At 40.2% G+C, this 11897-nt stretch overlaps 1 protein-coding gene across 1 annotated transcript; it reads left to right on the forward strand.

Annotated features, from left to right (window-relative positions):
• The first annotated feature begins 3351 nt into the window (after positions 1-3351).
• Positions 3352-11897, forward strand: LOC117831204 (glutamine synthetase-like). Its single transcript, XM_034709784.1, has 10 exons — positions 3352-3508; positions 4896-4934; positions 6684-6810; positions 7138-7222; positions 8415-8610; positions 9931-10092; positions 10184-10330; positions 10544-10671; positions 10803-11002; positions 11239-11897. The coding sequence occupies exons 5-10, from the start codon at positions 8442-8444 to the stop codon at positions 11531-11533; spliced, it is 1101 nt and encodes a 366-aa protein (XP_034565675.1). The 5' UTR covers positions 3352-3508; positions 4896-4934; positions 6684-6810; positions 7138-7222; positions 8415-8441; the 3' UTR covers positions 11534-11897.

Consider the following 11897-nt stretch of genomic DNA (forward strand, 5'->3'; position numbering starts at 1 on the left):
CATTGTGTAGGTAGATAAAACAACACATTACTGAAAGGATGATCAGCAGAGACTATTCAAGGCCATGCATTAAATCCAAGCTAATTTCAGTTTTTATATTAAAACTTTGGATTCATGGAGTCATTCTGTTGACTGAAATACAATGTGTTGGAATTTAAATAAATGCCTTTGTCCAGTGTAGTAGTAAGATTGTCTTCATCAGCAGAGTTTTGTCTTTATATGATTTATTTCTTGCAAGAAAGGTCAATCATTCAAACAGAGCATCAGGTCTGCATAAGGAAAGTGACACAATGGAGAATGTGCATTGATATTATACAGAAGAAGTCAAACAGAGAAAGAGGAGGGATTATATGATCAAAACCACATATGGAGGGTGCACTTCCTTGAGGGCATGAGACACCGGGAGTTGCTCTATTCCCTCATCGCTGCACTCAATGCCAAACATGCACGAGCACACAAAAATTGAACATGTGGTTTCTGCCATAATTATATTTTACTAGAGGTGATCCTCGAACAACACGTGTATCACATGTGTCAGTAAGCTCAGAGGTGACTCATAGTTCAACCGGTTCCATTTCTCTCTCAGGGTGTTGCTTGGGGTGGAGGTCAAATATCTGTGCAGGACAGTCAAGTTCTACCAAACTAAGCTGGTGGAAAAACTGGACAGACCCTTTCTTAGTGGAGGAGGTTGTACTTCAGTATTGACATGTTGAAGAGAACAGCACCAGCTTTGACAAACATTCAGATGGAAAATACAGAATGAGGAAATGTTCTCTAACTTTACAGTAAAGAAAGGTTCTTCTGGGGAACTGCAAAGATGTGGTATCCTGGCACACTGCCCGTCTGAGGCATTGCTTTGAGCTTAACATTCATCATCATCCAAATCAAATTGGATAAGGTTTGACTGATGTATCATTCCAAAAACAATTTTGTTATGACTAAGTTGTATAATTAAAGGTTCTCTTGACCAAAGTTCACCAACTGGGCTTTAGATATATAGGTGTTAAACTGAAGTTATGCAACAGTACACTCACTCCTTCGGTCATTCAGGTTGTGCATGTTTTTGTTGTAATCACCTGTACCTCCTCCTCCTCAGTTCCCGGGTGTGTCAGGGAGCCTGGAGAGTAAGCAGCCTGTCTCTGACGGACAGAGGAGGGAGGGACCTGAGGAAAAGTGGACGCATCGTGAGAAAAGCCTGATGCATGGACATTTGTTGATTAATAACTTGGACTTAATCTCTGGGAGGCTGATCCCTCTTTGCCTTTGTTTCAGTGCTAGATTTGGGCATTTGAACCGTTAAGTACTGTGGTTCTTACTGTGACACCTTTACCATAAAAGCCTCCTGACATGTGTTGCGACATAAGTCAGGTTGCAGCTGTCCAAAATTATAAAACGAAAAAATAAGTACTAAATTGCATTTTTGTACTTGGATTTGACCTGGGGGGTAGAACATGGTGACACCCCTACACTCCTACTCCTGTACTCTCTAAAGCAGCCCAGGTACTACCACCCCATCATCCTGAACTCTGATTGGATATCTTCCAGAAGTGAGACCTATATTCAAATCAACTTATGGGCTGTGTTTCAACATGCTGCTTGTAGCTTTAGTGGCATTTAACTGTAGCACATTGTCTTTGGTTGATTCTTTTTACTTTGACTTTCGGTGATAAATCTTAAAGAGTTCAGCGGGTTGGTCCTCAGTTGAGTTTTTGATTTGTTAAAGTCACAGGAATGTAACACCAATGAAAGCCTGCTGTTAATTAAATTGAATATGATTAGTGGGACCAGAAATGAAAAATATATTTTTTAATGAGTGTACAAACACACAACATGCCAACCCAGCTTGAGTCAGTGCTCCAGCTAATCCACCCCTGTCAAAACAATGGACACACCTCTGATTTATTCAAATTTATCCAGCACTGCATGTCAGAATTCTCTCCTGTGTTTTTTTTTTGGCCACAGTTTTTTAATTTGGTTATAGTGAATGTTACATCATGTGAGTATCACTGGATCCTGTCTGGTTGGTGCTTGTCAATGATGTGTCACGTGGCACTTGTTCAAGTGGTAATTACTATCTTCACAGATTGTTTGAAGGTCATGTTTTCATTTTGTTCTCTGCATAATGAGATGTTCTAGAACACTATGAGTGCTTGACATGAGAGGGGTGGCTCAGATTTTAATATGAAGTTGTTTTACATATCAATATATAACAATTGTGTCATGTCAGCCCAGCAGTCTGGTTGCAGACCTCCAAATTTCCTCCCACATCACAGATTTTGTCCCTCTTTAAGTATGTGCTTATTGACAGCTTTGTCCCCAGATGGACAATGGAGGAATCAACAACCAATCAGGGCTTTGTAACCATAACCTAATCCAACCAACTGTATGCTTCTTTGGTGCAGATGGAAAAGACGGAAACTGAAATGTAAGTTGTTTTTTTGTGCTGTAAAGTAAATCACTGCACTGTGATAAAACACATAAATGCTGTTCATATTGACATTTGGTGGCAAATGTATTAAAATCATAATCAGAGCAGGGTCTCTTTCCAGGTTCTGTGAAAGCACACCTGAGGAACTGATCTTGGTGTTTAGAAACATGAAGACTGATATGAAAATAGAATAAAACATAACCGGTGTCCCAATGAAGGGGCTGTGTCCTTGAAAGGATCCAGCCTTCATAGCCTGAATAGACCGCTCAGGCAGAAATGAAGTAGAGGGGTCTGGTCCATGAGGGATTTCTTGATTACCTCACCAGCTGTTTCCACCCGAACAACATCACATAGTATTACCACTGTAGTCCAGCTAACTAACCAGCTAGCCATTTCAAATTTGAATGCATCTATCTTTTTTAACATTTGCAGACCTTGCTGATACCATTATTTAACATTGTGTTACTGGGCCGTTTGAAGGTCCAACATCTCTTTTGAAGTGTTTCCCAAAGAATCAGCTTTCAATGCGCCACTGTGACACAATCAGTCTCCAAATGCACCATTTGAACAATCCAGCCCTTTATTTGGGACGCAGCTCTAGACAGCAAGTAAATAACAGGTTACAATTAAAAGATAAATAAACATTAACAGTGCTTATTTACTAATCAGTGTAAAAATACTTGATTCTGATTGGTCAAAACCTCCTAACAACATGAATTAGTTCTGAATAGCAACAGAAAGGAGAATCTGTGGAAAGGAGTCCAACATATTTAATGAGTTTAGGATTTCACCTCTTCCTGTTGACAGTGTGGCAAAATGTTAGTTTCCAATAGCATTGTTAAACAACATGAAGGATGTTTTTAATATTCACTCTCCAATATTTATTTGGAGAGCGCTAAACTGTATATTGGTCACCTGCAGAGAAAAGGAGATGAGATGTGGTTAAAAAAACATTCAAGAGCTGAGTGAAAGAGACACCGATCAAACTGAAACAACCTGAAGTAACCACAAACAGCAACACAGCACTTTGTGTTACAGGACTGGTTGAGTGAGAAGAAAATGCCTATAGAAAAGTTACAGGTAAGAGGATCTCATGCAGATGCGGTTGTTTTTTTTTGCATGTTGAGAATGCCAACGGGGAAACGCTAAGTAGGTTGATGAGATCAAATCTGCCATGGAGGCCCTACCTAACGTCAAACGTCATTTCTAAAACAGATAAATTATCTTTTAATCAACACTTTGTGTCATCATGTTTGTATCAAACTGATAATGTGTAGTGAGCAAGAAATATAATCCCTTCAGGTTGAACTAGACCCTTGTGCTTAGCATGGTGGTCCTGTCTCACCCCACAGGGACTCTATTTGACATTATTCCTCACACAGTAAGTGCAAGGAGACGGAATCAAAATGTTACCTGGACCCTACGAATAATACTTTAGACCTTACTTTCCCTAAACAAACCACAAAATATACTGACCCTGAAGGTGCATTCAGTGTTTGGTTTTGTTTTCCTGGCTGCAAAACCTTCATCAGCACAGGTGTTAAGGCCGGTGGGTTGGACTGATAGTATACATCAACATGTTTTACCCAAAGTATCAAGTTAATAAATACGTTAAGTTCAGTCACACTTGTTGGAGCCAAGCGGCAAACCTCCGGCCGCGAGAATTGAAGCCAATGAAAGAGTTAAAAACTGCAGTTCATCCAGAGTTCGCTTGAGGCTGGCTCTGGAAGTCCCGGAAACCACGTATACACCAATTCAAAAAAGCTTTACAGCAGAAATAAACATGTTTACAGCCTGGTTAAAAAAGAAGTTTAGTCTGGTTAGCTCATTTCTCGATCGGCAGACACTGTACGGAGGGTTAATTTTTTCAGAACACTGCAGTTTCGAAGATATCAAGATAATAGTTTTCCATTACAAGAGGCACAGCTGACTTGATAGACAGGTGGGAACAATGTAGCTGTTGGCGAGGAGGCTCAAAGCCTGCCACTTTACGTCACACTCACTCGACAGGAGTTCAGTTGAGTTCAACATTTCTGATATGGCTGCCGCCAACGATTGGCTTCAATACAGCGCTTTAGAAACAGATGGGTGACGTCACAGATACTACGTCCATTAATTATACAGTCTATGGTTGGAGCCTGACTCTGCAAGGCTCTATAAGTAAGGCAAAGGATTTTAAACTGGACTCTATAACTGTAAGCATGTAGAGAGATCTCAGTCCAGGGTCATTTTAGAGCATCTGTTTGCCCGCAACAAGTGAGTAATCTTGCAGTGACATTGTAGATTTTACTGTTGATGAGCTTGATGTCTTGAAACCAAATCAACCACAACTCATGAGTCAAACACTCTTTGGAAATGATAATTATTCTTCATGACTAAGATGAACCAATCCTTTGTTCTGTTACTGTCTCATTGTTGTTAGCGCAACAGCGTGTTTCTCTGAACCTTTTCCCTGTTTCCATTTTAGGGTGGCAGTCAAAGTTATAACTGGAATGTTGCACTACAGGTTTGTTGACTTAAAGATTCTGTGAACACAAAAAAAAATTGTGTTGCATCCGCACAAACAGCTGTGGAGAAATGTGTAATTGTCTTAAAAGGGAGGGAACGGAGGGAGTTGTTTTTTATTGGGTTGAGCTTTTGGTTCCCGGCCATCTTCTGTACGATTAAATAGTGTACAGAAGATGTTCTTTAATCATGCGTATGTAATCTGCTTTAAAGCTGGGGTTGGTAATCAGATTTAGATACACTTTTTGTTATACTGGTTAAAATGATCTTTCTGTCCCAATGGCAATCAATACATAATGTGTTCTTAAAAGAGAGGTAAAAAAAGCTGCTATCTACAGCCGGAGTAAACCTGGGAAGACACCAACCAATCCCTGCTATCAGGAGCCAATTTATGAAACCAATCAAATCCTGTCTTGCCATTCTGCCCGCCTCCTGCGCGTACATTTCATGTTTGTTTGTGTTTTTAACTTTCACTATGATAATGGTATGGTGTTTTCTCACCGCTGAGTGAGACATGAGTTGACGTAGTTTTGAATCAGTCACCATCATATGGTTGCGAATCAGCGGTGCTCGTACATGTGAGCGGGGGCGCCGTTTTGGATGAGCTCCGAGGGGAGGGGGGGGGGGGGGGGGGTTAGACGGAGTCCTGAGGAAATGCTACATTCAAATTCATGCTAGTTTTCCATGACTACCAACTCTAGCTTTAAGGTTCATCTTCACTTTACCTTCCCCTCTCTCTCTCTCTCTCTCTCTCTCTCTCTCTCTCTCTCTCTCTCTCTCTCTCTCTCTCTCTCTCTCTCTCTCTCTCTCTCTCTCTCTCTCTCTCTCTCAAACAAACAAACTCTGAACCTTTTGAATTGAAGGCCTAACCCGACTTCAAAGTCCTCTTCAGCTTTAAGGACACAAACTCATTCATACAGAAACAACTTGCCTCTGGGAATTGTAGCAAACTTCTCTGTAATTCCAGTGTTGCCGGTATTCCAGTATGCGGCGTTCAAAGACTCGGCTGCATTGTTTACATTTCAGTTAGAAGTGACCATGTCGACTTTGAATATAAAGCGAAAAATATAAAGCAAAATTCACCCTATCATTTATTTCTGCAAATTAATCACTGTCATAGCTTGGTACATTGAATCCACCAGAATACAGCCCCTCCAGCTGTTTGTGGTTAGTCTCAGTTTCACTGTAAATAGTAAGTGACTAAATGGTTTCACTCTGGCTTTCTTCAGCAGTGTAAATTTTCTTGAAATTGACTTGCTCAGAATTATGGTATCACCATCAAAAGGTCAAAGGTCAGACAGTATGATGCTCTCTGAACAGGTGTCTGCAGGTTGTACAGAGGTGTTTCAGGTCTGATCACATTACAAAAACTATACAGTATGTAATGTTGCATTGACGTGTTTTCCTCATTCAGATAACATGTTCAGATAACGATCACGATGTAAGCGTGGTCAAAGTAACGTGGTCCTTTGATCTGGTTCAACAACAACCGTTTAAGTATGATTATTTTTAATGTTGCATAAAGTTGAAAAAGTGAAAATGCACTTCACACTTTGGGGTTCTCAAAAGGTTTACACAAGTAGGATGAAATATCACTGTCAGTCGGTCACTTTGTGGCCCCTGGAGGCCCTCCATTTCCAGAGCAGCACGTCCTTGCATCTGTGCATTTGAACACGCAATGGCAGCCTCCCATGTGACCGTCCCTTTTCTGTGCGAGTTGTTGAATTTCTGCCCTCCTGCCTGATCTCAGGACAGCTAACCTGACGGAAACTGATCATCTGAGCAGCTCCGTCTCTAATTGTGTTCACTGAGCTGCAAGACTCCCAGCTCAGCAAACAGCACTCAGACATGATCAGCAGATGGCTTCTGTGGCACAGGTGGGTGTTCACTTCTATTACTCCTGAGACTTTATATATCTACTAAGATTTACATTGGGCTTATTGTCTTTCTCTAACATATTTAGGCTAAATGTGTTGATTTTGACAGAACAGTGTCCCCAACATGTTTATCGTCTCACACTGTGTGTTAGTTGTGTGTTTACTGCTTGAATAGTTTGTCTTTTCATGTTTATATAATGAAGAGATTACAATGACTGTATTGGAAACAAATTAAACACACATCTGCAGTCACAGCACGCCTTTGAAACGTCACCATACGTACTGGACAGGTGAGCTTGTGTCATCAGCTGATCGTTTGCATTCCAGATAAAAAGCAGGAACGAGTTTAGGCACGTCACACACTCTGCTCTCCGACAGACAGCTCACAACACCTGAAGCCACCTCTGACTGAGTAAGTTTACATCTATGAGATTATATATGATAGGGTTTGTTGTGCAATATCTAATAAATGCAACTCAAGTAGCATCAGTTCATTTATCCTAAATTCCTTTAATATTAAAGTCTGATGTAATGAGTTAAACAACTGAGCTCGCTCTTTGTTATTCATCTCAAGCTGACTGATGTAAGTCCTACTTTGTAAGATGCATCAGAAAGGTTTTGATTTTTCTCAGTGTCAGCTTTTGTTGAAGACTTTTATCAAACTAGTCCCTTTTTATAGATACATTTAAAAAAATAAATTGACAGTGTTTAAGTTAAATAATTCTCAAAAGTAACAGCTGAAGGAGGAAAAAAATAATATATATATATTTTTTTTTTCTTTTTGAAAATATTTAGAAACCATAATGTTATGATTTAAAAAAAATACTGTCTTTATTCAGAACAGGATGTGTTAACAGAAGTTTACAAAATGTCCTTCAAAGAAACAACATGTTTCAAAAAGAAACATCAAAACTGATGAGGAGCTTATGGTCAAACTTCATAGATATCTCCAGTTGTAGCAACTGGACAGTTGTAGAATCATGCTGTTCTCATTTTGGCATTAAAGAGAAGTTCATTTATTTTTAAAGTTTCTATAAAGAGTTAAAAAAAAAAAAAAGATGGCGATACACAGAGACATGTTAGAAGTAATATTGTGTCTTTTCTACTGTCTTTTTTAACAGTGTTCTTAAAATAGAATAAAAATAGCCAAAGATAGATTTGGTGTCATGACTTACCAACATGAGTCATGGTTCATTAAAACTGTCACTCCTGCTGTCTGTGTTTCCCCTCCAGACAGATTATTTTTGTTTGTTTTTCTTTCTTTTTTTAGCCGTCTTCTTCCTTTCTTTGAATGTTTGAGACGGGAAATTACAAACAATGCAAATGTGTTTCAAGCTCTGCAGGTTTCAGCCTCCGAGCCAGCCGATAAATTCACTTCCTTTTGAAAACCTTGTTCATGCAGGTTTGGTTTCTTTATGTCATGCTCAGTGAGTAAAGGGGAAAAAAAGGACCAAGGACAAAATAGGAAGAGAAAAAAGGAAAGCTGATATTAGTTTGTGATGGAAATAATGCCTTACATTTATCAAGGATGAATTAATGAATATTTAAATCAAAGACATCAACAAAAGGCCGTTTTAAAACCATCATCTCATTTTGTTTTATAGGTTGTACCTCTTCGATTAAAAGTGAGCATGGCATCGGTGTCGCTCAGCTCCCAACTCAACAAGAGTGTGCGCCAACAGTACATGAGCCTGCCTCAGGATGGGAAATGCCAGGTCACTTACATCTGGATTGATGGCACAGGAGAGGGTCTGCGTAACAAAACCAGAACCCTGGACAAAGAGCCAAACAGCATAGAAGGTAAACAACCTTTATTCAATTATATGTTACTGTTGTGGGTAAGAAGAAATCATGTCACTTCCTTAAAGCTAATTTAACCCTTTAATTCTGTACCTCAACACAAACGTATCCCCCTCCATTGTAAACACAATGAAAGTGCATCACTGTTGTCGGGGAGAAGCTCAAGAGAAGGGAGGATTGCATTGTACACAACCTACATGCAAGAGCATCCTGGTCTAACATCAGCATATGCAGGCTAAGCAATAGAACAAATATTTGATAGTGTTCAGCACACTGACGTAATATAACTATTTGTTTAGCCTTTTTCATTGACACTGGTCAAAGGGTTTTTTAAGAAGACCACAAAGAATGAAAACATAAATCATCAAATGATAAACATGCCCATGAGATTAAAAAGTCCAAAGCAAAAGAAAAACACACAGTTTAATATGTTGCATATACTGTAACACATAAATTGTGTGCCTGGTGCAAACACAATGCTTAAAATGCAGACCTTGAGTAAAAACAAGACAGACAAAAACTGCTAACCTAGAGCAAATACTCTACTGGGATGCCTTTCCAAAAAGATTTGTCTCTTCTTATAATTGTTTAGCGATCCACAGAGACCCTGAAGGAACAGGCCGAGCATTAGCTTAACAAAAAACTCCTTCACCATATGGTCAGACTTCAAACTTATCATATTCTACCTAAGGGAGTGAGTTTATGGGTAAACAAACACAAAATGCAAATCTGAGCCTGCAATGCTCTGCTAGTACTTCATAATGAAGAGGTGAAATACAGCAGTCAGTGTAAGATCAAATAATTGATGGCAAAGAGACAGAACAGAAAAAAGGACCTTGTTCACTACCTGATCCAAGTGTCAACATCAAAAACTGTACAGGTATTCCCCCCTGAGCACTTAGGTTAGAAGCATGCAGCAGAGAAGAGTCCAAATACCTTACATTATCCCAGGAGCAAACTTTACTGGGGCAACAACCTGAACCTCAGTCTTGAGAGCTTTCACACGCAAAGAATTCTAAAAGCTCAAAATGTGTTATATGATGAAGAAGCTGCCCCAAGGCCAGAGAATAGAGAGAATAGTAAGGGCCCTAGTTAAGAGCCATGTGGCACTCCTCAAGTTGCAGAGAGGAGTCAAACACAAATTCTTGACACAGGCAGCTAAACTTCAGAAAAGATCAGGAAACTAGGAGGGAGAGTGGGGGAGTGACATGCTCTACAGGGATTTAGATGAGGTATATGAAAATGTTGTTCAACTGATTTTAAACTGATATGCAACTTTATTTCGATGAGACAATATTTTGAATGAATTTATCTCATCAGATGTCCCTGAGTGGAACTTTGACGGCTCAAGCACATACCAGTCTGAAGGCTCCAACAGCGACATGTACCTCATCCCAGTCTGCATGTTCAGGGATCCATTCACGCACGATCCCAACAAGCTGGTCCTCTGTGAGGTCCTCAAATACAACCGCTTACCTGCAGGTACATTTGTCATGTTTGTATCACTGTTTTCATTGTGATAATCCCACCCTGGAGGTCAGGACAAACACCGTGTGCTGTTTTCTTTTTACAGAAACTAACCATCGAGCTGGCTGCAGAAAAGTGATGGAGGAGGTTAAAGAGAGCGTCATCTGGTTCGGCATGGAGCAGGAGTACACACTACTAGGAATGGACGGGCATCCTTTTAGCTGGCCACAAAATGGATTCCCAGGACCCCAAGGTGAAGCAGCAATCACTGTCATTACTCTTTATGACATTCATCCTTTTACTGTCCATGTCAAAATTATATATATTAACAGTTTTTATCTCATGCACAAAGTGTCAGCATTCAATAAGTCTGCTACTTATTTCTGGTTACATTTTTTTTCATTTCTAGTAATTCTTTGTTGTTATTTCGTCTTAAAATATTAAAAATGATCATTTCCACATTCAGGACCTTATTACTGCGGAGTTGGGGCAGACAACGCTTATGGACGGGACATTGTGGAGTGTCACTACAAGGCCTGCCTCTATGCAGGGGTCAATATCTATGGCACCAACGCTGAAGTTATGCCATCCCAGGCAAGTGTCACACATGGATTAAAAATACAACTTTACCCCGTAACAAGTATTCACTAAATGTGAATTATTGTGCTGTAAATCCTCTCCTAATGTACTGACTTCCTCCTTCTTTACTCATGTTTCTTCTTCAGTGGGAGTTCCAGGTGGGTCCCTGTGAGGGCATCAATATGGGCGATCATCTGTGGGTGGCGCGTTTCCTGCTGCATCGTGTGTGTGAAGATTTTGGGGTTATTGCAACACTGGACCCCAAACCAATGAAGGGGAACTGGAACGGTGCCGGTTGTCACACGAATGTCAGCACCAAGCTCATGAGGGAGGAAGATGGACTGCAGTGAGTTAACTTTGACTTTTAAACTTGTTATGACTTCAGATTTGGTCTTAATAGACCGTAAAATAGAATACAAGAAAATTAGATAATATGAGTCATTGTTAGCCATGAATTTACAAATATACAATCATATATTTAAATTTGGGCTTATTGGTCACTGATTGAAGTTGACAACTTTCCTCCACCGAGGGTCACTGTGAAATAATTTCCATATCTCCCTGTGTTTCCTCTGTTAACAGATACATTGAGAAGGCTATCGAGAAGCTAGGCAAAAAACATGCCGAGCACATCCGTGTGTACGACCCACGTGGAGGGAAGGACAACATGAGGCGTCTCACAGGTCTCCATGAGACCTCCAACATCGAGGACTTCTCTGCCGGAGTGGCCAACCGAACAGCGAGCATCCGCATCCCTCGCCAGGTGGGCCAAGAGAAGAAAGGCTACTTTGAGGACCGCCGTCCTGCTGCTAACTGTGACCCGTACTGTGTGACCCATGCCATAGCCTCCACCTGTCTGCTTGATGAGGAAGACTGAGAGAGGGAGGAAGGACTAGGCTGAGAAGAGGTGTATAACCTTTGTGTTGCAGGCCGGTATAGAGAGATGAATCCACTCGAGAGTTTACTTGACTTGAACACTCCATGCAAACTGAAGAAATAAGGACAGACATGTTTATTGTTATTTCTGTTTTAACTTATCCTAGTTTATAGACACGTGCACAGAAAGATTCAGCCCCAAGTTTTCTTAGAAAAATGCTATTGTTAGAATATTTTGTACAGCAGGAGTTAAATGATCTGTTTTCTTTTCAGAGCCTTCGCGCAAACTATCTGTTAACTTAATGCTTGCATCTTTAAACTTGTGTCACCTGTGTTTGTATGAGTTAATACAAATTATAACACAA

The sequence above is a fragment of the Notolabrus celidotus genome, chromosome 19 (genome assembly GCF_009762535.1).
Source record: "Notolabrus celidotus isolate fNotCel1 chromosome 19, fNotCel1.pri, whole genome shotgun sequence".
Classification (NCBI taxonomy): domain Eukaryota; kingdom Metazoa; phylum Chordata; class Actinopteri; order Labriformes; family Labridae; genus Notolabrus; species Notolabrus celidotus.

Bases quoted from the DNA above. Each gene is read 5' to 3' on its own strand.
- LOC117831204 (XM_034709784.1), top strand. From the start codon at position 8,442: ATGGCATCGGTGTCGCTCAGCTCCCAACTCAACAAGAGTGTGCGCCAA. The intron at 8,611-9,930 runs GTAAACAACCTT...TTATCTCATCAG, and splicing joins AGAGCCAAACAGCATAGAAG to ATGTCCCTGAGTGGAACTTT. The intron at 11,003-11,238 runs GTGAGTTAACTT...CTCTGTTAACAG, and splicing joins AGGGAGGAAGATGGACTGCA to ATACATTGAGAAGGCTATCG.